This window comes from Drosophila subpulchrella, chromosome 3R, assembly GCF_014743375.2.
Source record: "Drosophila subpulchrella strain 33 F10 #4 breed RU33 chromosome 3R, RU_Dsub_v1.1 Primary Assembly, whole genome shotgun sequence".
Taxonomy (NCBI): domain Eukaryota; kingdom Metazoa; phylum Arthropoda; class Insecta; order Diptera; family Drosophilidae; genus Drosophila; species Drosophila subpulchrella.
This window is the reverse complement of record NC_050609.1, coordinates 1172372-1200018: the sequence shown is the minus strand read 5'-3', so window position 1 is coordinate 1200018 and position 27647 is coordinate 1172372. Positions and strand designations below refer to the sequence as shown.

The window sequence follows — 27647 nt, the reverse complement described above, 5'->3', positions numbered from 1 at the left end:
GGCTATTGAGATTTGGCGTGCAGATTCCTGAGCTTCTTACGCAGCGCAAGTTTGTTTCAGTAGAGTGCCACGCCCACTTTTACGCCCACAAACCGCCCAAAACTGTGGCTCCTACAGTTTTGATGCTAGAATAAAAATTTTAACTGAAATGTATTGTTCTCATCAATACCTATCGATTGATTCAAAAAAAAGTTTGCCACGCCCACTTTATCGCCCACAAACCGCCCCCAAACTTCAAAAAATCGTAAATATGAACGTGGATATCTCGGAAACTATCAAAGATATAGAATCAGGATTTCAGATTTAGATTTCGTAGCTTTGTACGCAGCGCAATTTTGACACGCGAATATGCCACGCCCACTCTAACGCCCACAAACCGCCCAAGCCTGTGGCGCCCACAATTTTCATGCTAGAAACAAAATTTTAACTGAACTGTATCGATCTCGTCAATACCTATCGATTGACCACAAAAAAAAATTTGCCACGCCCACCCTAACGCCCATAACGCTTAAATCTGTCTACCGCCGGTAGGTGGCGCATTTCAGTCTTGCTTTGCTGCTTGCTTATTTCCATTTCCCTTTGGTCCCTTTAGCTGAGTAACGGGTATCTGATAGTCGAGGCACTCGACTATAGCGTTCTTTCTTGTTTTAAAATTATTTTAAGTTGTTATAGATAATATTTACGGCTTCGAAAAACATATCAGGCTCCTTTTTCACAATAATAACTAATAATCCCTTTTTTCTTCCAGTGTAACTGTAGTTGCACTTGGATTGCGGGTGGAGTTTTCTTATAAAATATCCAGTGCTATGAAGTTCGAGCTTGCTAATTGCAAGTTTCGCCGGAATATTTCCGTGAAACCCAATTAAGTTGTCTGTCAATCAGCAGCCAGTCTCATTGCCCCTGCCAGGTTTTCGCGCAAATTAATTACGCTCACCATTTTTAAATATTCGCCGAAGATTTGCTAGATTCTGCTGCTTAGCAGAATGTCGAGCATGAATCCCCGAGCTCTTCCAGCAATTTAAGGTAATCAAAAGGGGCCAAAAGGCAGGAAGCCGAGCGAAGGAACAAAGAAACAAACGTTGACAACACCCACACAGCGCAGAAGACTCGCAGCGTGTCGCGGGGTAATTTAAATTTTAATTTTGATCTTAATCTCTTAATGCGAAATAAAATGCCGCACACTGGTGCCCCACGAGCCGCAGTCGAGCACGAACCGCATTTCGCAGTAAGGCTTGTAGGATGGACGGGGTTCCTACCCAACCCAGCATCATCACCCACTTCCTCCAACCCCCCTCCCAACTTCAGATACGTATATACGCAAGTACATTCTTATCTAGACAGTCACAGTTGGCTTCTAATTTACATTTGCTCGCTGGCCTTCTTTCTTTTCCCTCCCGAAACTCACTTGCCCTTGTCGCCTTTCCTTTTCTTTAAAAAATTGTTATTTATGGCTTTGGGTCTGCAAATAACTTCATCAAATTAGAATCTACGGAGACAGTTGTCTTGTATGGAAAAGGAGCTGTGGGAAGAGAGTCCTTTAAATACATTTTTAATTCGAAGCAAAATGTTGTCTCTAGGAAATAAAAAAATATAATTCTGAATGTATCCTTACAAAATATATTGTTTACAAAAATGGTTACAAAAGAATAAATATTTTTGTATATCTACTTTAAATTCAATTTTTAAAGTAAGGATAGACTTCTACCATTACTACATTTTATGCTACAGTGCATAAATATTATAATAAACATTGCATAAACATTTCCCTTACCATATCCCATCAAGAGTTTACTTAATTGTGTGAAAAAGAGGCCCAGAGGCAGCAGACTTGATGGGACTATCTATATTTCGGGGCGAATGCAACCCCAACCAAATGTGGGACCGAAGCCCCCACAATCCCCCGGATCCTGGCCGTCTCCCCTACTGCCAGCCTACAGATCCCAAGTTAAGCCAGAGCACTTACCCGGCTGAGAATTAAACAGGAAACGTCATGCATTTTGCATTCGAATTTGTGTCCATGGGCTCTACCATTCGGCCCATTCCCCCGGCCATAATTGTATTTGATATCGGGGTTCCAGTTCCAGTTCGAGCTCTCGACTCTCGGCTATTATACAAATGGTCATATTTAATTCGTTCTGGTGGCTATCGAAAAAATCGCAGGCCCTATATGTAGATACGCTCATATGCGTACATCTCCACCTGCCCGATGTGGGCATTCCACTAAATCCCGTGTCTAATCTGTGGCAATAATGCCGCATATAGAAAGATAAAGTTTCGCAGTGGACAATGTAGGTAAGGTGACCATAAACTTGCATGATTTGTTTTATGGCCAACGGAGGACGTTATTATTGCTAAAAGGCACGCCCACCAGTGCGTCCTGCTCCTGCCCTTATTTCTCTTCTTTTATTTTTCGTTTTCCAACCATTCCAGGTAGCGAGTCCTTTGGGTATTGAAGATATCTGCAAGAATGCCCTAATGGGGGAGTGTTTTTCCCGGGTGGGGAAGTGGTGGGGGAGGTCAATAAAGCATAATGTGAGCACGTTTTTAATTGGCGTCCGCTGAAAGCTGGAAAAACAGGGACCGCTGCATCCTCGGTGCTGACCAGAAACCAATTAGCGCCAGTTCCTCCACGTGTGCCGGTATTGGTATTGGTGTAAGGATGTGTTGGTGTAAGGATCTAAGGATGCGGGGTGACTGACTGGCAGGGTCTAATTACGCTTCAATTGCGCCACTTGCATTTAGATCGCTAAATTATGGAAATTTTTTGCAAGGCGCATTTCTTACGATACGTGTGAGTTTGTGAGGCTAACACTGCGAAAAAATGGGGTGCCTTTCAGGGGGAAACAATTTAGATATATTTTTATGAATATTAATTTATGAATTTTATTATAGCCGAAAACTATTTTATTCTTATAATATACTTATACACTAAAAATATCCCTCTATCCTATAAGTTTTGTAACTTGGAAACTTGTTTTCCTATTTAATTGAATTCCAATGTCAGTACTTAAATTTATAATTGAGTCATAAAAAGAATTAATTAAATATTCTTTATGGACAGTTTTTTTTAAATCTATCTTAGTATATTAACATTCTTTTAAAAAACCAGTAAAAAGTGGCTTAATCTTAAAATGTATACCTCTGAAACAGCTTTTAATATAGGAAACGGTTTTTATTTAGCGGTCTGAATTTGTAAAATATTTTTCTCTGTGTATTTGTATGTGTGTGGGTGCTTGTGTATGGCGGGCAATTTTAATTTCAAATTGACAAAGCGCAATTAGGCAACCGTCTGTCCCAGACCTGTTACCCCCCTTTAGCCACCTTCCCCGCCCGTGCCAAAAATGCGAAACCAATCCCCGGCTAAGGACTCCTGGCCCTAATGTATTTTATTGACGTTGCCGAGGTTATTGCATTGGGCATAAATTAATTTCACGGCGCGTAAATTGAGCAGTTTTTGACACAGCACCCCGCACAAAGCCAATTATGTGGAGCTGTATTTCCTTCTATTTCTCGTTTATTTTTTCCCCCCTGTTTTTCCGGCTGAATCCTGAGTCCTGAGCCTGGTGACAATTTCGTCGCTGCTTACCTAAGATTTTCCCTGTCGTAATTGTGTGCCACACTGCAAACCATTAATTCTCGTTAGCGTCCGAAAGGCAGGGGCAGCAGCAAAATCGAGGGGGGTGGTCAGCAGCTTGTCAGCTTCTTGGCTTGGTTTTCATATTAATTTAGTTGATTTTTGTGTGAATTAATTAGGCAAAAGGTGAAAATGAAGATGAATGTTTTAATTAGGCCGGGCAGGTGAATGTAGGTTGGGTGTGGGCGTGGAATGAAACGACGCGGATTTGAATGTCACACAGAGGCAGAACCCATTCCATTGTTGTGCTAGTTGTAGTCATGCAACACTTTAAGGACCTTTAAAAGGACAATCCGTGGAATCGGGTGCCCCGGCAAAGGACACCCGTAGAAAATCCCCAGCAAAGGCTTAAGCAATGTCTGACAAAACACCTGAGACATTCAATTATATCGCCACGCGCGAAGCACCAGAGCTGCAAAAAAGCTGAGGAGGATGAGGGGCAGGATGGGAGCTGGAAAAAGGACAAGGAGGCCCAGGCTGTGGCTGCGGCTGAAGGCGGAGTGGAGCTGGAAAGGAGCAGGGAGTGGAGCCGGAATGGAGCCGGAGTAACAACCGGAGACAAAGAGTCCGCGCTTTGTTGGCTTACGGAATTGTCAACCAACTGCGCTAGCAAGTGGAGAAAATGTAAAAAATATATTTATATATAAATTTGTACAAAAAGGATGTTACGGGAAACCTGGCTGAGAGATCGGATAATGTATGCTCTCAAAATTATTAACTTGAACGTCTGAAAGTTAAACTACAATTCAAATTTACAATGCCTTTCGTTCGACAAATAACTAAGAGAAGTATTAAAAACATTTAGCTGTGTCTATAAAAAATGTTGTGCGAAAAAAATCTCATACGATCTTAAAAATATTGTTTATTTTTGAGTTAAAAGAAAATTGACAATGATTTTCTTGGATATACCCTGACAATATTTAAATACCACCTTTAACTATTGTAATGCGATACCATTCAAATGTGATGTTTTTAGATGTCACATTTTATAAAATATTTCGATCATAAACTCACTCTAGATATGTAAAATCTCTTACAAAGATATTTGGTACAACATTTACAAATTGTAAATGTTTAAGATCTTATTTGGCACATTAAACATTTTATTATTTCAAAATCCAACTTATAATGTTTTAAAGTTGAGATCCTGTTCTATAAAACTGATAAGATAATATTGAAATATAAAAAAAAGTGGAATAAAAATGGAACCAAAAAACTGTCCCATCTTTTCTAGAGAACATCACCAGTCGTTGAGAATTTTTCTTGCCCCTCAGAACACTAAGCTCGGCCAGAGCCGTTTGGGAAAGAAAAACAATAATAATTTGCTTGGTGGTTTGCAAAAATTGTTAACTGCAGCAGCAATGGCAGGCGCTTGAGACGGGGATTTCAGTTTAATAAGCGCCAGACGAACCCGACCAGCTGGGTCTTCATTTTCCAGCCTTTTTTTTCCCCGACTTCCCTGCAAAAAGGCCAAAGTGCTGAAGGGGAATGGAAATGAAAGTGGTTGGGTGACGATGCCAGAGGTTGTCATAATATTTAGCATACTTTGCGAAAGGAATGTCGATGAACTGACAATGAAATTGGACCGTAGAATCAGCGGGAATCGTGAGTGAATGCGGGTATTACGAACGCCTGCCCAAAAATGTGTGCTATGATAAAAATGAGCAAAACCAGAACTGGAACACGCTTTATGCCCTTTTAATCTGTTGTTAAGTTATGTTTTCCGGACGGGATACATTTCAACAACTCCCATAAAGTTGCCCAATGACTTGTCAATGTCGGGAGGAAAGTTTTGCCAAGGAGGGAGGGGGTTTGGGGCCGTGGGACACATTAATAGAGCATCTGGGTGTAACTGAGGCAGGTTTATGTTGGGCAGCTTAAAGTCCTGCTGCAAAGACCCCACATAACTCTACCCGCCCAAGGGTCCGAGTCCTGGAAGTGTCCCCAAAAAGCTCATTCATACAACATTTAAACACAACCACACACACGGAGGACCGTCAACCTTTGGCAGTCAGCGTAATCGCTTTCAACCACTTCAACGGCCATTTTGGGTTACGTTACGCTCTCTCTATATACATGGGTGTGTGTGTGTGTGAATGGGATCCCCCAACCCACACAAGCACACTTACACCCACACGGATACAAGGACAAACAAGCAGACATACCTTTATCGCTTCAAAGCACAGAAGCCGTGCTGAAGAGTGGAAGATTTATGGCGGATGTTGGAATTTAATGAAATTGCAAAACGAAAATGTAACAAACTCGACTCCGGAGTGAAAGGGATGCCGATGCCACTCACACACGCACAAAATGGCGGCAAAGGACAAACAACAGCTGCTGCTAGGATACCCCCCACAAACACACTCTCTCCCACACCTTCGGCACTGAGGAAAAAACTTGCATAAAAGAAATTTTTGATATTTTCCTAAATTAATACAACTAAATAACTTTTTGAGTGAAATAAAAAAGAAATGTTCCTCTGAAATTGTTAGGATTTTTAATAAGAACTTAAATGTTAGGACGAACAGCTGTCTAATGTCAAACTTTATTTAGAGTTGGGCTTTTTATCTTACATTTAAGTTATTATTTAAGGGAATAGACAATATTCTAAAAACTTTTTAGGCATCAAAATAGTTTTTTCAAATTAATTGGGTTCTCTTAATCTTTTGATTTTTATAATTTGATGTTTCAAAACGTTTTTTTATTTTGTATTTTTTTTTATTGAGGTAAACCCGAAATATGTATTTATAAACTTACCTTACTATTTTTAATTGCTTATAAACTTGTCTTTATATTGTCAATTAGTAAGTTATTTCGAACACTTTTTAAAAACGTTAAAATAATAAGTTATCACTTACTTTTAGGCACCTATATTAAAGATTTGGAATCATTCTTGTTAGTAAAGGCACAATTTAAAACTCTTAGATAAGGCCCACTCTATTTTTTCGTTCTAAATACATATTACAGTCCTTTATATATTTAAAACACATGTTTTTCTCCGTATTGTTCCTCCTGCATGTTCCGCTTTTCAAAATACTTGTTTTTGCCTTCAGGCATCAACCCCTTTCGCTCGGTTTCACTAGTGTTTTTTGTTTAGATTGCTGCTGTGACATTCGCCAGCTCGTTCCTCTAATTTGAATGGCCATCGTTTTGGGGCTGAGTCAGCTTTAAGGTCCGCCTGCAACCCCATGGAGCCCCTTGAACCCTCTAAGCCCCCACACCGCCCCTCAATCCCCTCCAAACACCCCCGCACACACGCAGTGCATTAACACGCACTTGAAAAGTGCAATCTGGCCGCAATTGGAATGAATACCCGGCCGCGAAATGGCGGCGGGTGATAAAACACGTTTTAATATCGGCGGCCGACCTGCACGAAGCCATTGACAATGGACCTCGCCCGGGATCAGGACTATAGCCGCCAGTATATCCCCTGGCTGCCCAAATGTCCTTCGTCCTGCAAATGTTGCACATAACGTTTTACAAACTTTCGGTTAACTGGGCTCCCAGGCGCAAGGACGCTGCAGGCACTGTTAAAATTCAATGAATTGAAATTGTAAAGCGCGTCGCGACGCCACAGGATATAGCCCACACAAACACACTCGCAGATAAACAGACAAATCAACAGACGTAAATGTACAGCGGGAAACGAGAGTCCTGCTGCACTGAGAATAAAAATGAAAAAAATTAAAATTAGCTAAGTAAAAATAAAAATCAAATATGAAACAGATAATTCGGTCACCTTAGGGGGATATGATTTTTATAAACGTTAAAAAACATGAGAATATATTTATCTAATGGCTAGCCTTTTGAATATTATTATAAATGTTATTATAAAATTGCATTCAAATGCACAGTTTTTGATGTATAATATATCCTAAATGCATTTTTTAATTCTTTTGTTTTACAATTCTTCTTTAAGAAAGATAAACATTTGTATTATAAGCAGTTCAAGAACTGTTTCAAAATCAAAGGATATATTTTCAAATTTATAGAAATAAGCTTGCAGTATCCATAAAATATATTGTAGAATAAAGGATGTTTTTTCAAGTGTGGGTTGTGTGCAGTTCAAAGCCACGGCCATGACTGACTCAGTGTCTGTGTGTGCCCGCGTGTCTGCATCTGTGTTTGTGTCTGCAACACCGGTAATTACCGCCACGTGACAATGAAAATTACCAACAAACACCGCAGGCAGCCGAAGGACCCAGTATCCAGTCTCCAGTATCGAGATCCTTAAAGCCATCGCTGGTCTGGCGGCGTAAAGATTTAAGCGCAGCATCAGGACCATCAGGATGAGGGCCACATTGGGTGTCAAAAGCCATTGCTTTGGAAGATCTACGACCTGCGCCTAAATGACTCGACTCGGCCAAGTCGAGGACACTTTATGTAAGTCACAGTCACAGGGCAAAGACGATGGAAAGTGGGGAAAAGCAAAGTGCAATTTGTGAGGCAGGGATGCAAAAAAGAGTTTTCGAAGAAAAAATATATAAAAGGTTGTTAGACCTCAGAAATCGTATAGTCATGAATAGACATTGATATCTTTAGTAATGCTCCTTATAGAAATTTATCAATATTTATTTCTTGTACTTTTGAAAACGTAAGACGTGGAATATTTGCTTTAACATTTGAATACTAAGTATCCGATTTTGGTTATTGTTATTTTTTAAGGCAGCCAAATGGATTTTGTATCCATTGTAAGGGATAACAAGATAGTTGGAAAATAGTATTTGAAATTAAATTTAGACAACAAATGCATCAAATTAAATTTTTATAAAATGTTTTAATTTATCGAAGTTACCTAAATTAAATACTTAAATAAGTTAAAATAGATTTTTGTTAATATCTTCCATTCTAGTCCCTGTATCCCTGGCTTGCAGCACTTGCTGCAGCTGGTCACCGACCACGCCCCTTGGCCCATGGGCAGCTGGCCATCAGAGGAGCTCGTAAATAAATCAATGAGCAGTTTGGTATTATATCCTGCGCCTCGGAGTCACTGCCAGCGCCAAAGAGGAGGAGATTGCCTTTTTTTCTGGGGCATAAATTTGTGCGACTTGGCCAGGACTCGGACTCGGACTCAGAACGAAAGCTGGACCAAAAGTCGGGGCCAGGACCAAGGCTCTCGTCACTGCTGACGTATGTTTAGCTTGAGTGGATTTTATTGTGACAGCGTCAGGATTTACTAGGGACAGCAACTGGAACTGGCAGTCAGTAATGAGAAACACAGGACACACAGCCCATCCAAGGCCTCCCCTTTCACTGTTTGCTCATTGGATTTTGTTTTGTTTATGCACTTGCCCGAAATTAATTTGCGCAATTTTTGCAGCTTAAGTAAATTTATTGAGTGCGCTCAAATATGGTGCATACTATGGAGAAGGTCCTTAAAAATAGTAATGTTTTCCTTAAATCGTTATAAATATAAAGGGTAATGAAGACTCCTAATAAATAAGGTCTCAAAGTAGAAAAATAATGTACCTATCTTTAATATGGATTAAAAAATAGGAGTAGAAATTTAATAAAATTAAATAGACCCTATTTTAATTTTTAAAACACCAACTAAAGTCGGATTAAATCAAAGTTTGAATAAGTTCAAGACGACACAATTTATTGAGTGCACTACAGCATTGCGCATACGACAGGGTTCCCCTGAGGGAAACGGGGAAATCAATGCTGAAATATGCAAATTTTTATTTCCGCGACAATTTCAATTTAACGACAACCAAGACGACGACAACGAACCATTTTCTATTAACATTGGCTTGCCCTTCTTTGTCTCTCTTTTTTATATATATTTTTGTCTCTGCGTGGGGAAAATTACTCTCCGCAGAGCCGTTAACACCGCGCCCCCTCTTGCAAGGGGAAATGCGCCCCCAAGGGTTGTAGCCCAGTGGGTGGGAAAATGGTTTTCCGAAAAATAGAAATCCGTAAGCTGTAAGTAAACTTTTCCGGCTGGAAAAGGAGGTGGTGCGGAGCCACGCATTGAGCCATTCAACGGATCATTATGCGTGTGCCCGCGTTATGGGGCCTCAAAGTGTCGTTGGTGGGTTCGATGGGTCTACGGTGGGTTACGGTGGGTTTCTGGTGGGGATGGTACCAGGGGGTCAGGTTGACGAAGGTTCCTTGGCGCTGAGGCTCAGGGGGATTGGGGCACACATTCGAATTTGTATTAGCATGAGCTTTAAAGGGGTTTGCGGACAAGTGAATGGTAAGTCCGAAAAGAACCAAAGTTAAGTTTAGTATTTTTCTGTTTTTAGATTCGATTAGTAACTTTAAAAAGCAATGTTAAGTGTATTAAACATTAATAGAAAATATATAGTTGACTAACAAAGGATCACGAGTGTTGATTTTGTATAACCCCTTTCTGTTTAAGATCCCTTGTTTTTCTACAAAAACAAATTTATTTACCCAATTATTTCGAACACACACAATTTACTACATCCGATTCAAAAGCCCTCACAAATTGTCAACTGCCAAGGGCGTGTTTGCAACTCGAATTGTCGGATTAATTGCTACCACTAAATATAGAAAGCATTAGTACAATTGAATTATTTATTATTTATTGACAGTTTCCTTGAGATATAAGTCCTGGCCAACTATTTCTGAGCTTAAGCTGCTCGGCGTATGCGCAGCCCAGTTGGAATCCCTCTTTCTCTATATATGTTCGTAGTTCTGCCTTTCTGGAGCACACAACTCCATCCCCAGGACCGAGCTGTAAGATTTATAGCAGCGGACTAGAGGGAAACTCATGGGAAAATAACTTTAGCGGAAAAGTGCCGACAAAATACAAGAAAATGCTTAACCAACAGAACGCGGAAAGCAGAAGGCCTTCAGCCGGCAGGTCCACTTACAAGGATGCGAGTTCTAGGGAGTCGGGGTGAACCAGGGAACGGGGAACCACCCAAGTGGCTCCCTCCGGAGTCCGGACTCGCTGCCTTCGAGCCAGAAACTTCATGAATTTAATTACCGAATTTTTTCGCTGTAATTACGAAATTCTTTTGGCCGAAAGTGGAATTTTCATTTCATTTTCATTAAAATATTTCTGCTTGTAAGTGTTTACAAAATATGTGTGCTTAGCTCCTCCCACTCCCGATTTTCCCTCCAGTCTCACAACCAGGCAAACATTCAGCATAAATAGTTGAACTAAAGAGTTATAACAAAATCAAAGTATTTGCTTCGGTATTTAAAAAAACACCTTAAAAGTTGCATAAAGAAATAGTTGAAGTTAGACTGATGAAAAACATATTTACTTTTTTAATCGCTATTTTACGAATTAACAGTCATCCTAAATTTTATATATTCGTAAAGGCCTTAGTAAAATTTTTCTTATAATCAATACCATTTAGTTCCTTTTTGGTATTAAAGCGTTGAAAAAATGTGACCTTTTTGGACTAATTACATGTGTAGAATTATCTACTGAGGAATGCAACCGACGAATTTGGCTCTATTTATGGCCCACACAATTATTCAGTTATTGACCCACAAAGCCGCAAACTGTCGGCACAGGTATGGCATTGGAATCAGGAGCAGTCGGAGGTGCTGCATTTGTTGTCCCTGCAATTGCATTGTCTTCACCTGTGCATTATTAACCCGACCACGATAAGCTCATAATGAGGCCGGGCTAATTTCTTACGGCTGAGCCGACTTTGGCCAGCCTGTCCTCAAATGTGCGGCTGAACATTCCCCTTTGAGTGTTTATCTGCAAAGGAAGCCAGATGCAAGCAAAGTTTTGTAGGAAGAGGCCTAGAGAGCTAATCAATTATGCTTTGTATTTTAGGGTACATTAATAATAATAAATTGTTTTAGTAAAATATTTTCGAAATCTTCCATGAACTTACGAAGAATAAATGAGTATGTGTGTTTATGCCCCTTAAAATTGGAGACAGAGAATATTTATTACAAGGTGCTTACATGGAGTTCCTCCCAGATGCATTTTAGTATATTTTGGTATAAACTGTTTCAAGTACCCTTTTTCAAAAAATAGAAATACAGTCATACTTTTTATTATTTATACTGATAGTTTAGTAACGATAGGCCATCACATATCGATTCCCGATAACAAAACCATCTCGTTTGGAATCGTTCACTCTACCTGGATACGGTAGAGTGGCAGGTTGTGCGAAGACACTAAAATATGTGATAATATAAATTTTATTTATACTTAAAAACGGTTATTTTTCCATAGTTAGAAACATTTGCACGGCATATTTTAGGAAACCTTCCGCTTCCTTAAGTTCTTTCGCTTGCCTGCTTTATTTTTTTCTTAATGATTATATTATTATATTATATTTATTAGGAAAGAATTTCGTTCTTCGAAAATTCGAGTTCAAGTGAATGAAAATTTATTAATTCTTTAAATGTATATAGCAACAATCGTTTTCATATTTACAGCTTTGTTTCACAGTGTTGTCCTACCAAAATTAGTGGTGTTTTTATTACCTTTAAGAGTACAATATCTTGGTCCTTTTCCTCTAAATAATGATTTTTAATAAGCCGAAGTAAATGCTTAGCAGAAGAATAACGCGGGAACATGGAGGAGAATTGCCGAAAAACTCCGCTTAATAAACTTCATCATTTCTTCGCTGAACAAGAGATTTGCAGTGCAGTTTTAACTATCGAACTTTTTACACAGGAACTTTTCGCTTTCCAATCATTCGGCTGGTGGATACAATCCGCCTGCATGAAAAATAATTGCTTAAAAATATTTAACCATAACTTTTACTTTTATATAATTTTAAGATGTCAAATGTTCATTATGGCAAATAATCAAATGTGAATTAATTACTATTAATAATTATTTTGTTGTTGTAGCGGAGAATCTCGACCTCGGGAGCGAAAAAACCGCATTGTAGAATTTAAAAACATGTACTCATATTTCCTATGCCGCCATCAGCCCATTTGGCCAGAGCTGAAGGGACACTATAATTATTGACCAAAAATCAAGGCTGTCGAATGCTAAAACTTGCCGTTCAATATTTTTTTAAAAAATTGGCAATTGTTATTTCTGCACGTACGTATGTTTCCTCCAACGGCCAAAATGAGAAAAATTGGAAAATATTGGTTAAGATGGATTTGATTTATTTATTTATTTCGCCAACGGAATTCCTTTACTGGCTACTTGTACAATTCAACAGCTTATCTTACGTACTAAAATTTACAAAATTATAGACTAATAGTTGACTAAATTTACTAAATAATTGACTGATTTAAAATCAATATTTACTTTCGTCAATGTCGAATGGTTGGCTAGGAGGTGTCTGTTTGCATTGGTCATTCTGAGAAGAATTGTCTTCTATTACGCACTTATATAAAATTCCTTTGACGGCGGCACACAATGTGAGTCTTGCAGAAGCTCTCACAGCCAAGAAGAGGATAAAACTGTTTTACCCTCATCTTTCCCAAGTAAATAGATTTAATTTTTTTTATAAAAAAACAAAAAATTTTATTTGTCCGTGTTTAGACCAGGTATCCAATTGTCTGATGGGTGCAATATTTATGATAACGTTTATAGTCTTCTGCTCATACATAGGTCTGGTTCCCGGTTACGATAAGTTTATCGTCATCGATAACACATCTTCTATGTTCGTCGCTTTTGGCGAATCGAACGCGTTCTCTTATTTTCGTTGAAAGTTCACCGATGCAAATGCAATTACAGCATTGTCGAGTGTTCCTTGAAGGTATCTTTATTGTATTTTAGCTTGACCTAAATTAGGTTATTTTATAATAGGGTTTTATTAAATACTTGGGACTTGTTCACATAGAGAATCTATTAATAATATTTGCATCATGATTAGTAAACATATGCGTTGAGCAGAACTATCGTAAGAATTCCACCAGTGATCAGGCACCATGTTGTTCTGCTGAACGGTACCAACAAATTAGAATTCAACTGTTTCAGCCAAGACTAGCGGAATAATTCAGAACTCGCAGTTGTAGCCGGCTGTTACCGCTACCGCCCGCTAGGTGGCGGTGACTTTAAATAAGTGTGACCAGCTCGCGGAAAGCCCAAAATGACTGCAATTTCTGCCCATTTCTTGAAGCGTTTCGGTATTATGGGCGCGAAGGAAGGCACACATTGCATAATTAAAAATAAAATATTAAACTAACAAATACTGCGATGAAAGCGAGCTACCGGGCGTTGATACGCCAGGTGCGACGCTCCTCCACCACTGCCTCGAAAGGAGCTGCCTCCGCTCCCTCCTCGGTGTCCACCACTGCAGGAGGTGAAATTAAATCGGAGCCGGCAGCACGTGCCACATTTCTGGAGAGGATTCAGGGGGGACCGGGATTCCAAGACTTCTTTGCAGTCAAACCTGCTTCCAGGCTGAAGCTAAATGAGGAGGAGCATGTGGACACCAGTGTGCCGTACCTAAACTCCATTGATTTCAATGGAAACGGCAGGAAGGTGCACTTCGAAGTCTATGGATGTCAGATGAACACCAATGACACTGAGGTTGTGTTCAGTATCCTGCATGACAATGGTTATTTGAGATGCCACGAACCCGAAGATGCGGATGTCATCATGCTTGTCACGTGTGCAGTGCGCGACGGAGCAGAGCAGAGGATCTGGAACCGATTGAAGCACTTGCGGGCGATGAAAAACAAGCGCAGCTCTCGCAGGCATCCTCTCCAGCTGACCCTGCTCGGATGCATGGCAGAGCGGCTGAAGGAGAAGCTTCTGGAGCAGGAACAGTGCGTGGATGTGATCGCTGGACCAGACAGCTACAAGGATTTGCCCCGTCTGCTGGCCATCTCCCGGCATTATGGCAACTCGGCCATCAATGTGCTTCTCTCGCTGGACGAAACCTACGCGGATGTGATGCCCGTGCGGTTGAACTCGGAATCCCCCACGGCTTTTGTGTCCATTATGCGGGGATGCGACAATATGTGTACCTATTGCATAGTGCCCTTCACTCGCGGACGCGAACGATCCCGCCCACTGGAGTCCATTGTGGCGGAGGTCAGAGCTTTGGAGGAGCAGGGCGTAAAGGAAGTCACCTTGCTGGGTCAGAATGTCAACTCGTACAGAGATAGGAGTGGTCAGGAGGGGGAGGATTCCCTAAAAGCCACTCCAGTGCCCGGATTCAGTACTGTTTACAAGCCCAAAACTGGTGGCACTCCCTTTGCGGAGTTACTCCGAGCCGTGGCCCAAGCTGTTCCCGAGATGCGCATCCGTTTCACCTCCCCGCATCCCAAGGATTTCTCCGACGAAGTACTAAAGGTCATTAGAGATCACCCAAATGTTTGCAAGCAGCTGCACTTGCCAGCGCAGTCGGGCAACACGCAAGTTCTGGAGAGGATGCGGCGGGGTTATAGCAGAGAAGCGTATCTGGAACTTGTGCAGCACATCAGACGATTCCTACCCAACGTGGGCCTATCCAGCGACTTTATCTGTGGCTTTTGCGGCGAAACGGAGGAAGAGTTCCAGGACACAGTGTCTCTTATTCAGCAAGTGCAATACAATGTGGCCTACTTATTTGCCTACAGCATGCGGGAAAAGACCACAGCTCATCGTCGCTACAAGGATGATGTACCTATAAATGTCAAGAATGAGCGACTGCAGCGCATGGTGGCGGCTTTCCGAGAGGGTGCTACCCAGCTACACCGAAAAATGGAGGGCCAGGAGCAGCTCATCCTCATAGAAGGCAAAAGCAAGAGGTCGGATGCTCATTGGTTCGGCCGCAACGATGCCAATATTAAGGTGATAGTTCCTGCCATAGAACTGCCTGTTGCTGGAGATCTTGGAGCTATCAGATCCTTTGGAGTAGGCGACTTTGTGGCGGTTCGGATTGAGGAGTCCAACTCCCAGGTGCTAAAGGGCACACCCCTCGAACTGAGCAGTATAACCGACTTTCACAGCAGACACTTTATACAATAAAATGAACTTTAATCGTAACTAGCTATTTGGGTTGTACTACGTCTCCATGGAGGTGTCCCCCTCCTTCTCTGCTATCGCCTCGCTTCTGCCATGGTATTTGGCCACCTGATTGCGATAGAACTGAAAGATCTCCGCACTGGCCGCCCGGCAAAGGCATTCGATATCGTTGAACTGGGCTATTTTGAAGGCGCCTTTTGTTTGCACCAGCAGGAGGTTTCCCTCGACGGAATCAAAGGCGAAGGTGAAGCTGGCACGCTGATGGAGTGTCTCACTTTGGTCTGGATCCAGGACGTACTCTCCCTGCTCGTTGATGATGCAGTGGACGGCGGCAAAGCTGTATTTCAGTGGAAGGCCTCCAACGAGCATGGCAAGGCAGGCGGAATTCAAAGCACAGGCATCAATCTGGCGGGAAAATAATTATTATTATATGGATTACAAAGGGTAGTTCATGATCCTACGCTGCCACGATCCTCCAGCTCTTGGACCTGCACGGACATCTTCGATCGCGGATGGGCCTCGGCCAGCAGGGCCAGTTCCAGAACGTCCCGAATGGCCGCCTCGCGAATCCGCTCCTTAACCTGGGGAAGTCCCGCCTTCGGTCGGTAATTGCACTCCAGGTAGCTGCCATCTATGCTGAGGTTCTGGGTCTTCACCTCGATCGGACCCAGAACAGCAGCTATGACCACTGTGGCACCTGAAAGTTGAAAGTCTCAGATTTAGCCGGTTTTGGCCATATACCAGTTGAAAACATGGGAATACCTTGGCTATACATCACTGATCCATCGCAGCGGGACAAGGGATTGAACTCGCAGTTCATCTGACGCAGCTTGTCCTTTTCCACCTCAACTTTCTCGGGTAAATTCATTTTAATTTAATATTATTAAGAAATTCAAAGAACGCGTGTTTTTTCGCTTAAGTGCCGGTGATCGAGATATCGATTGCCAGCCTATCGCAAATGCAATCGATTTAGTAATCGCTGTTTGGCGGGCAAAAATGTATTTTTAAATTTTATCGTTTTTTATTAAAGTACTTAACAGATATAATCTTTAAAATGTCAGCACTTATTAATTAAAAAAGCTAAATCTTACATGCAGTCCATAATTTATATAATATTTACTAATTAAAACAGGAAATAATCTAACGATCTGTGTTATTTCTTGGCGCTTTCGACTGAGCCACACTGACTGATGTCTACAAAACGTATATAACAGATTAGAAAATAAAGTTTATAACAGAAAGTCGTTACTCCTTAAACGGACTAGGAATCATTGCGCTGCAAAGTTAAAAACAGTTGAGAGTCTAGAATGGCCGGTTAGTTTAAAAAAAAAAAAGATGTAGAAAAGAATGATAAAGTGCTTATTTTTCCAGGGCCAAATCCATTTGCCAAGTTCCAAAAGTCTTTCAATCAGGCGGGCACCTTATACAAATATTTCGATTTGGCTTCTATTGATAACAAATACAGTAAGTAGTTTGTTTACGGAATATAGCTTTAAAGATATGGGATAAAACGAATCTGGAACCAGATTAGGAGAGAAGGTCACCCCATATCATAACAACAACGCTGAACTAATCATTACATTTGAGGGCATTGATTTGTCTGATTTTAGAAATACTACTTTTTTCATGACCTACCTCAATATGATAAGAAAAAGACCTGGAACTGAAATAGAGATTATTTTAGAAGGATTGAGAGTAGTAAGAAATGATTTGTATTTTATTCAAAAATTAGTGGCATTGAAATATTAGGCCACTAAAATCCTAAGATAAAAAAAAAGAAACTTACGCATGTGAAAATTAAAACATTTTGTGATATATGAAACATTTGCTTCCAATTAAAAAAAAAAATTAGACCAACTAAAATATGAATGCTACTTAATGGCCTTTTTACCTAACATTAGGTACTGTGAAAAATCTATCAAACGAATTAGAATAATATTTTAAGTGGTGAGCATATGGACATAGAACAGTACGTAATAGTCTAAAAATATATGGTCTCTTATCTGAAATGCACCCGATGATCAAGTACAATAATTAAATTATCTTATCGGTTTCCATCATGGAATCCTCCATTCATAGTTTTTGACTCGCTTATCATTATCAGTTACAAAGGTGACGTCGGTGCTTTAGATATGAATACATTTATTTGCAGTAGTGGAATATTTCAATAGAACTTAAACTGATTAGTAGTCGGGGTTTCCTGGCCTTTGATGCTTGAAGAAAATAATATATGGTGAAATAATGTTTAAATCTGTCTATAGAACACCTGCCCTATTCCATTCGTGTCCTCTTGGAGTCGGCCGTGCGCAATTGTGATAACTTCCATGTTTTGGAGAAAGATGTTCTGAGCATCTTGAACTGGTCCCCGGAAATCAAGCAAGGGTCTAATGATGTGGAGGTGTACTTTAAGCCGGTCCGCGTAGTTTTTCACGTGAGTGGGGGATTCCTAAATTGTATAAGTATTAATTTATTATTTATTTTCAAAAATATACATATTTCAGGACTACACTGGTGTCCCTGCCATGGTAGACATTGCTGCCATGCGCGATGCTGTCTTGAAACTGGGTGGTGATCCTGTGAAAGTAAATCCGGTCTGCCCCTCCGTAATGGTCATCGATCACTCTTTGCCGGTTGAATTTCATCGTTCTGCTGATGCCATGGCCAAGAACTTGGCTGTGGAGTTTCAAAGGAACAAGGAGCGTTTTACTTTCTTGAAGGTTTTTATTTTGATGATACCAATTTAGTAATTTCGTTACCCATATTCCTGTTTAGTGGGCTGCCAAAGCTTTCGATAACATGTTGTGTGTTCCCCCTGGCTCTGGCATTATCCATCAAATTAACTTGGAGTACCTTGCCCATGTTGTCGTCGAGTTGGATAACAAGGATGGATCGAAGACCCTGTTTCCAGATAGTGTTGTGGGCACTGATTCCCACACCACGATGATCAATGGACTAGGAGTTCTTGGTTGGGGAGTGGGAGGAATCGAGGCGGAAGCTGTGATGTTGGGTCAGTCCATTTCTATGGTGTTGCCCGAGGTTATCGGATATAAGCTGGAGGGAAAACTCAACCCACTGGTAACATCCACCGATTTGGTCCTGACCATCACCAAGCACCTTCGTGAGTTGGGAGTGGTGGGCAAGTTCGTGGAGTTCTATGGTCCAGGAGTGTCGGAACTCAGCATTGCCGATAGGGCCACTATCAGTAACATGTGTCCCGAGTACGGAGCCACCATTGGCTACTTCCCCGTGGATGAGAATACCCTTAGTTACTTGAAGATGTCCAGTGAGTAGCATTTAAAGTGTTGATATAATTTATTTAATATCATATCTTCAAATTAAAGACCGCTCGGAGAAGAAGATATCAATCATTCGGGAGTATTTGAAGGCTACAGGACAGTTTCGCAACTTCGATAACGAAGAAGAGGATCCGAAGTTCACACAGGTTTAAAAAAAAACTTCAGCTTATCTTTATCTTCTTATTGTTTGTCTATTAATAGATTTCCTCATTAGACCTTTCTACTGTGGTATCTTCAGTTTCTGGACCCAAGAGACCCCACGATCGCGTTTCCGTCTCAGATATGGCGACAGATTTCAAGTCTTGCCTATCTAGTCCAGTAAGTTGTTACTATTAGAAATCCCTTTTTAATGCATTTTTGTGCTATTATATTTGTTTCCAACAGGTTGGATTTAAGGGCTTTGCAATTACTCCAGAGGCACTTACCGATGTTGGAGAATTGCATTGGGAAGATGGCAAGACCTATAAGCTGTATCATGGTTCCGTAGTCCTGGCGGCCATTACATCCTGCACAAATACTTCCAATCCCTCGGTGATGTTGGGTGCTGGTCTCCTGGCCAAGAAGGCAGTGGAAAAGGGTCTCGATGTTTTGCCCTACATCAAGACTTCCCTATCGCCTGGTTCTGGAGTGGTATCCTATTACCTGGAACAATCCGGTGTCATTCCGTATCTTGAAAAGCTGGGATTCAACATCGTGGGCTATGGCTGTATGACATGCATTGGCAATTCTGGACCTCTCCACGAAAAGGTGGTAAATGCCATTGAGGACAATAATCTGGTTTGCGCAGGAGTTCTCTCGGGAAACCGAAACTTCGAGGGTCGCATCCATCCAAACACCCGGGCGAACTACCTGGCCAGTCCTCTCTTGGTCATCGCATACGCCATTGCTGGTCGTGTTGATATTGACTTCGAAAAGGAACCTCTGGGCGTAGATGCCAATGGAAAGAACGTGTTCCTGCGCGATATCTGGCCAACTAGATCGGAGATCCAGACGGTTGAAAGCAAATACATCTTACCTGCCATATATCAGGATACCTACAGTAAGTAATATTCTGAATGTTTAATATTAATTTAATATTTAATATTTATTAAACCTATTTTTCCAGGCAAGATTGAGCTGGGCACTCCGGAGTGGCAGTCGTTGCACATACCGGATGGGAAGCTATTCTCTTGGGATCCCGAGTCCACCTACATAAAGCAGGTTCCCTTCTTCGACGGAATGACTCGTGAGGTTCTCAAACTGAAGGGCATCGAGAACGCCCGCTGTCTGTTGTTGCTGGGCGACTTCACCACCACGGATCACATGTCTCCGGCTGGAGCGATAGCCAGGAACTCGCCAGCAGCCCGCTACCTCTCCGATCACAATGTAACACCCCGGGATTTCAACACATATGGCACACGTCGTGGTCACGATGGAGTCATGGCCAGGGGGGCTTTCGGAAACATTCGTCTGGTCAATAAGCTAATCTCAAAGACTGGACCGCAGACCCTACACATTCCCAGCGACGAGGTGCTGGACATCTTTGATGCCGCCCAGAGGTATCGCGAGGAGGGTACTCCATTGGTTCTGTTGGCCGGCAAGGATTACGGCAGTGGCAGCTCTCGAGATTGGGCCGCCAAGGGTCCGTACTTGTTGGGTATTAAGGCCATCATTGCGGAGTCTTACGAGCGCATCCATAGATCCAACCTGGTGGGCATGGGCATTATTCCCCTGCAGTTCCTGCCTGGTCAAAGTCCTGAGACCTTGAAACTAAGTGGTCGCGAGGTTTACAACATTATTCTGCCGGAAAGCGACTTAAAACCGGGCCAGAAAATCAAGGTTAAGGTAAGATATCTATGCCCTTAAAGAGAACTTTTCCTAAAAGGTACCAATAATTATTTATTATACTTCCAGGCTGATGAAACTGTCTTTGAGGCTATTCTACGTTTTGATACCGATGTGGACATCGCATATTACAGGAGCGGTGGTATTCTTCAATACATGGTTCGAAAGATGTTGGCCTAATAGTTCGCTATAATTTTCATGAAAATGTTTTGATAGCATTTGCGCAATAATAAAATGAAAAAGTATCAATGTGCTTCAAAAAAAGCACAATATTCGTTTTTTTTTAATTATTTCGGGATAAGGGCAGGCGTAATTAGCATGGACCTGCTCAAAAAAATTATATTTAGTGCAGGTGATCAAAACTCTCTAGTACTTATATACATAATACACATTAATATCGTTTACGCAAAAGTATACTAATATTGCGTAGCCGTCTAGTCACACGAACTAGTAACTTACGTTTGAAATAATTATTTCTAGTTTACTGAAATTAGCTTTAAGTATTAAAGCATGTCAAGAAATAAAAAAAATGTAGTGTGAATCATTCTTTAAAAAAGAAATACCAATATAGTCTTTATAAAATTGAAAGTACGCGGGCTAAAAATACTCGGACCCGCGATATGAGCTACCATCCCTGGCTATCGATACATACCAAAAGCTAGCCAGCTCCAATTCGACTCGCTTCTCCAATCAGTTTCTTGCTTTGCTCGTCCAATAAGTTCAGTAAAGTCCCCCAACAAGATGTCAGGTAGGTGATCGGTCCGGAGTTCCTTCGAGTGCTATCTGCTATATCCCACCGAATCCTGTAGCTTATATAACCCCTTAAAATCATCACAGGCACCAATCCCTTTGCTCAGTTCGAGAAATCTTTCTCGCAGGCCGGCACAACTTACAAGTACTTTGACCTCGCCTCCATCGACAGCAAATATGGTAAGTGGATAAGGCCTTAAAAACGCTCCAAAAGTGGGCGTGTCTGTCGACGTGGTGGAGTAGGGACTCGGGGTTTAAACTGGGGTAAATTTGCATTGCCAAATTGGGAATCCAGCCCCCGAAAACAACCTGTTTAAGTTGGAGTTTGATCCCACAAAAGAAAAAACCGCACAGCGAACACCTTGATTTGCAAGTCAGGCGGTGTCAATTGAAAGGTGCACCCATAGCTTTAAGTGGGGTTTCTATAGTTTTTTTGCGCTGAAAGCGAAAGTTATCACCCCTGAGATTGCCTCATAATGGGGCTCGTCTACCGGTGATAACAAATCGTATACCTCCCAGTTTTTTTTGTACTCAATGTGCCAAATTATCAGCGGAATAAAACCACGCAAATCTGCTGTTTAGGGTCGTAGGTCGATCCTTCCAAAATATCTCCAGACCAATGGAATGTTTTCACTGGACCGGCGCGTGTCCAAAAATCGTGGGCCCGAGGTGAGGGTTTTCTTTTGATGGCTACTATCATATAGTACCTCCTATCTGTCCCATCGAGTGGTGGGCAATCGCAATCATTGTACCTTGATAACAGGCATACAAAACGTAGCCACTATAAAAACTCCATAAGAAGGACAGTGTTCATAGTTTAAAGTTATATGACATTTTTTTAGGTGTGTTTTGAAATTTTCAATATTTTTGTGCAGATGTGCCAATAAAATTCGCCTCTAACCAGCTGTTTTTATTATTACCACTTATTTTATTGAAAGTTAAGGCTTACAAAATACAGACTCATTTCAGATATGTTAACAAAATTTGTTCACTATAAGCTTATTATATTCTTATTAGAAAGATATGGAAATGTTTTTACCCACTTTTATTTTTGTTTATCTAGTTTAAGCTGCGTTATGTAAAGATTAGATGAATGTTAAAAAAAAACAAGGGAGAACGCTATAGTCGAGTACCTCCACTATCAGATACCCGTTACTCAGCTTAAGCGACCAAAGGGAAATGGAGATATGCAAGCAGCAAAGCGAGATTTAAATGCGCCACCTACCGGCGGAAGACAGATTTAAGCGTTGTGTGCGTTAGGGTAGGCGTGACAAATTCATTGTTCAATAGAATAAGTTAGCCGCGCACTTTGCTCTCTCTGAGCGCCGGCAGTGCTTTTCTCTTTGCCGCTAAGTTCGGCCGGCAACTATTTACATACACACACACACACGCGTAAAAACATTTCGCACTGTCTGGCTCTGACGTCATAGCTTTTTTTCTTGGGAGGTTTGTGGGCGTTAGAGTGGGCGTAGAAAAATTTTTTTTGGGTCAATCGATAGGCATGGACAAGACTAATACATTTCAGTTAAAATTTTCTATCTAACATCAAAACTGTAGGAGCCACAGTTTTGGGCGGTTTGTGGGCGTTAGAGTGGGCGTGGCACTCTACTGAAACAAACTTGCGCTGCGTAAGAAGCTCAGGAATCTGCTCGCCAAATCTCAATAGCCTAGCTCTCATAGTTTCCGAGATCTCAGCGTTCATCCGGACAGACGGACAGACGGACAGACGGACATGGCTAGATCGACTCGGCTAGTGATCCTGATCAAGAATATATATACTTTATGGGGTCGGAAACGCTTCCTTCTGCCTGTTACATACTTTCCGACGAATCTAGTATACCCTTTTACTCTACGAGTAACGGGTATAAACAGCTGAACTTTAGGAAATTTAAATTAAAATGTGTTAACAAAATCGTGATTTGCCAAAATGTGCTCTTATCTTTGTTTAAAGTAACCTTGTCGATATATATTTCCATTGACTTAAAGTGATTAGAACTACATAAATAATGAGAAAGTTATCTTTTCATTTTAAATAACCAAGATAGTCTGGGTTTTTTTAAGTGTCAGAACAAAAGGGGTTCTACTGTAGTTGTGATGAAATTGAAGCTCTCAACTTTTTTGATTAACACTTCAAATTCCCCACTTGTAGATCAGCTGCCCTACTCGATCCGAGTGCTATTGGAGTCGGCAGTGCGCAACTGCGACAACTTCCATATCCTAGAGAAGGATGTGCAGAGCATCCTGGGATGGTCACCAGCCCTCAAGCAGGGATCCAACGATGTGGAGGTGTCCTTCAAACCAGCACGTGTGATCCTGCAGGTGAGTTACATTACTTTTACTTAGAGAGCACCCATTTATATTAATATAATTGCAGGATTTCACTGGAGTGCCTGCCGTGGTGGACTTTGCTGCCATGCGCGATGCTGTCTTGGATCTGGGCGGAAATCCCGAGAAAATCAATCCCATCTGCCCTGCTGACTTGGTCATCGATCACTCGGTCCAGGTGGACTTTGCCCGTACTCCTGATGCTCTAACCAAGAACCAGACCCTGGAGTTTGAGCGCAACAAGGAGCGATTCACCTTCCTGAAGGTAGGTTACCTTGGTTAATCCTCTCCAGCTCTTTCTTAATGTTACTTTTTCCTTTATAGTGGGGAGCCAAGGCCTTTAACAACATGCTGATCGTGCCACCTGGCTCCGGAATTGTCCACCAGGTGAATCTGGAGTACTTGGCCCGCGTGGTGTTCGAAAATGACACCACCGATGGATCCAAGATCCTGTATCCCGATAGTGTTGTGGGCACTGATTCGCACACCACGATGATCAATGGTCTGGGAGTTTTGGGCTGGGGAGTTGGAGGAATCGAGGCCGAGGCTGTGATGTTGGGTCAGTCCATTTCCATGCTGTTGCCCGAGGTTATTGGCTACAAATTGGTGGGAAAACTGAGCCCACTGATCACCTCCACCGATCTGGTCCTGACCATCACCAGACACCTTCGTCAGTTGGGAGTGGTGGGCAAGTTCGTGGAGTTCTACGGTCCTGGAGTGGCGGAACTCAGCATAGCCGATAGGGCCACCATCAGTAACATGTGTCCCGAATATGGAGCCACCGTGGGTTATTTCCCCATTGATGAGAATACCCTTGGTTACATGAAGCAGACGAGTAAGAGGAATATTTTCAAATTCCCTGTATTACCATCTATTAATATTTTTTTACATACTTAAGATCGCTCTGAGAAGAAGATCGACATCATTCGACAGTATCTGAAGGCAACTCAGCAGTTGCGCAACTACGCTGACGAAGCCCAGGATCCCAAGTTCACTCAGGTTGGTGAATAAGATCATCCAATTGTTCCTTTTATTAATAAGTCCCAATCTATAGAGCATCACCTTGGATTTGGCCACCGTGGTTACCTCGGTTTCGGGTCCCAAACGCCCACATGATCGTGTTTCTGTCTCCGATATGCCAGAGGATTTCAAGTCCTGCCTGTCTAGCCCAGTAAGTTTTAAATTTGATTTTAAGGATATGCTTGTTTCAATTAAACATGGATTTTTCTTATCTAAGGTGGGTTTCAAGGGCTTTGCTATTGCGCCTGAGGCTCAGTCGGCCTCTGCCGACTTCCAGTGGGATGATGGCAAGACCTACACGCTGCAACATGGATCCGTGGTCATTGCTGCCATCACATCCTGCACAAACACCTCGAATCCCTCGGTGATGCTGGGTGCAGGTCTTCTGGCCAAAAAGGCCGTGGAGAAGGGCCTTAACATCTTGCCCTACATTAAGACCTCGCTGTCTCCAGGATCTGGAGTGGTCACCTATTATTTGAAGGAGTCTGGAGTGATTCCCTATTTGGAGAAGCTTGGCTTCGACATTGTGGGCTATGGCTGCATGACTTGCATTGGCAACTCTGGTCCCCTCGAGGAGAATGTAGTGAACACTATCGAGAAGAATGGACTCGTCTGTGCTGGAGTCCTGTCCGGCAACCGCAACTTTGAGGGTCGCATACATCCCAATACCAGGGCCAACTATCTGGCCAGTCCTCTGTTGGTCATCGCATACGCGATTGCAGGACGTGTGGACATTGACTTCGAGAAGGAACCTCTGGGCGTGGATGCCGACGGCAAGAATGTGTTCTTGCAGGACATCTGGCCAACGCGATCGGAGATCCAGGAGGTGGAGAACAAGCATGTCATTCCCGCCATGTTCCAGGAGGTGTACAGTGAGTATTTCGGTTGTCTCTTTGTCATAAGTGATTTTTAAAATTCCTTTCCACTTCAAGGCAAGATCGAACTGGGTTCCCAGGATTGGCAGACCCTGGAGGTGTCCGAGGGCAAGCTGTTCTCTTGGAGCGCTGATTCCACCTACATCAAGCGTCCACCCTTCTTCGAGGGCATGACCCGTGACCTGCCCAAGCTGCAGAGCATCCAGAAGGCTCGTTGCCTGCTCTTCCTGGGCGATTCTGTGACCACGGACCACATTTCGCCGGCCGGATCCATTGCCAGGACCTCGCCAGCCGCCCGATTCCTCTCGGAGAGAAACATCACACCACGTGACTTCAACTCGTATGGATCACGTCGTGGCAACGATGCCATCATGTCGCGCGGCACCTTCGCCAACATTCGGTTGGTCAACAAGCTGGTCTCGAAGACCGGACCACGCACCGTGCACATCCCCAGCCAGGAGGAGCTGGACATCTTCGACGCCGCCGAGCGGTACCGCGAGGAGGGCACTCCCTTGGTCCTCGTGGTGGGCAAGGATTACGGCAGCGGCAGCTCCAGGGATTGGGCCGCCAAGGGTCCCTTCCTGCTGGGCGTGAAGGCTGTGATCGCGGAGTCCTACGAGCGCATCCATCGCTCCAACCTGGTGGGCATGGGCATTATTCCCCTGCAGTTCCTGCCGGGCCAGAGTGCCGAAACTCTGAACCTGACTGGTCGGGAGGTGTACAACATTGCCCTGCCAGAGAGCGATTTAAAACCGGGTCAGAAGATCCAGGTGGAGGTAATTAAATGGGTCCCTGTTTTCCATTCTTGGTATAATACTTAACCATATTTTCTTCAGGCCGATGGAATCATCTTTGAAACCGTTCTGCGCTTCGACACCGAGGTGGACATCACCTACTACAAGAATGGCGGCATCCTCAACTACATGATCCGCAAGATGCTGTCCTAAGCATCCCATTTCATTTTGTTTTTATTTGTATATTCCAATCGCATTTCTACACTGTAAATTGTAGTACCCTAGGTTTTTAATTTGTGGTGGTGCTTCCCCAACCTGGTCAAGCCAATAAAGTAAGCCCTTATTCTTGGTATCCAATCAAAAGATGTCTCTCAATTTGGGAACAAAATGTGGGATATAGTTTACTTCGGCATAAACTTTCATTACCAGGTTTTAGAAAGTTGCGATGGATTTAAACATATTTCTAACATTTTTGACAAACATATCAAAAATTTTAATATTAACTCTTTAGGAATTCGACCATCCTACTAACTCATACTATATATTTCATTTATAATTAAATATTAATTAATAAAAGTTTTCGAAATTCATAAAATCTTTTTTCTTAATGCTATTAAAAATTAATTTATGGGGATATGCAGTACATGGTCAAATGAGTTCGCTTTAATATTTTGCAAAGTTTGGAAAAAGTAGTATCCATCAATCCAAAAATATTAACCTTGTACTTACCAAAATATACCCGGTCAGGTTTAAGCTTTGAAATATATTCAGGATAGATAGGACTTAAGAACCCCTGTTGAACGAATTTCGCTCTTATGAGATAAACAAAGCCCAGTGATGCTTGAAATGTGACAAAACTGAACTGTGTGTATCCCATTAACTGAAACCGGGGGACCTTTTCTTCCAGGATTCACTTAAGGCACTCAAGACACTCGGATGATCTAGGCTGCTTACAAAAGAGCTATCTAAAAGAAACAGCAACTGTGATATGTGAAAAATTCTTGGGTAAAATCACGGCTACTATTTCCTTAGATAACTCGATATAAATTCAGGACGCGATCCAAGTTCCGAGGCGGTATTGCACAAGTTATTTGATTATTTTCACTGGTTCCTCAAAGGGGGCTGAGAACACCGATTTACCAACCGCGACACGTACTATTCCAGAACTAAAACCTGAGAGTTGGCCATCCAGCTCTTATAAGCACGGTGCAATGGCCGCTGCCAGCGCATCAGGTTTCCTGCTCGATGGTCGATCGTGGATCGTGGATCGTCTATAGGTTCTGCCCCGAATTTCCATGGCCAAAATTCGCTGAGCCCTGCAAT

The 27647-nt window shown here is 42.2% G+C and overlaps 4 protein-coding genes across 4 annotated transcripts; 3 read left to right on the top strand and 1 right to left on the bottom strand.

Moving 5' to 3' along the window:
• Positions 1 to 13673: 13673 nt before the first annotated feature.
• Positions 13674 to 15521, top strand: LOC119560398 (CDK5RAP1-like protein). Its single transcript, XM_037873830.1, has one exon. The coding sequence runs from the start codon at positions 13743 to 13745 to the stop codon at positions 15501 to 15503; it is 1761 nt and encodes a 586-aa protein (XP_037729758.1). The 5' UTR covers positions 13674 to 13742; the 3' UTR covers positions 15504 to 15521.
• LOC119560406 (exosome complex component RRP46) lies at positions 15521 to 16426 on the bottom strand. Its single transcript, XM_037873843.1, has 3 exons — positions 16263 to 16426; positions 15962 to 16197; positions 15521 to 15905 (listed from the first exon to the last, which is right to left on the bottom strand). Exons 1-3 carry the CDS (start codon positions 16366 to 16368, stop codon positions 15540 to 15542), a joined length of 708 nt encoding a protein of 235 aa, XP_037729771.1. The 5' UTR covers positions 16369 to 16426; the 3' UTR covers positions 15521 to 15539.
• Positions 16427 to 16735: 309 nt separating this feature from the next.
• Positions 16736 to 20800, top strand: LOC119560389 (cytoplasmic aconitate hydratase-like). Its single transcript, XM_037873818.1, has 10 exons — positions 16736 to 16814; positions 16872 to 16964; positions 17762 to 17931; positions 18002 to 18217; positions 18273 to 18783; positions 18842 to 18942; positions 18998 to 19114; positions 19181 to 19835; positions 19902 to 20620; positions 20690 to 20800. The coding sequence occupies exons 1-10, from the start codon at positions 16808 to 16810 to the stop codon at positions 20798 to 20800; spliced, it is 2700 nt and encodes an 899-aa protein (XP_037729746.1). The 5' UTR covers positions 16736 to 16807.
• A 454-nt stretch (positions 20801 to 21254) lies between these two features.
• LOC119560864 (cytoplasmic aconitate hydratase-like) lies at positions 21255 to 26687 on the top strand. The gene is made up of 10 exons (XM_037874537.1): positions 21255 to 21368; positions 21458 to 21550; positions 23520 to 23689; positions 23745 to 23960; positions 24020 to 24530; positions 24594 to 24694; positions 24750 to 24866; positions 24933 to 25587; positions 25648 to 26366; positions 26427 to 26687. The coding sequence occupies exons 1-10, from the start codon at positions 21362 to 21364 to the stop codon at positions 26535 to 26537; spliced, it is 2700 nt and encodes an 899-aa protein (XP_037730465.1). The 5' UTR covers positions 21255 to 21361; the 3' UTR covers positions 26538 to 26687.
• Positions 26688 to 27647: the final 960 nt, after the last annotated feature.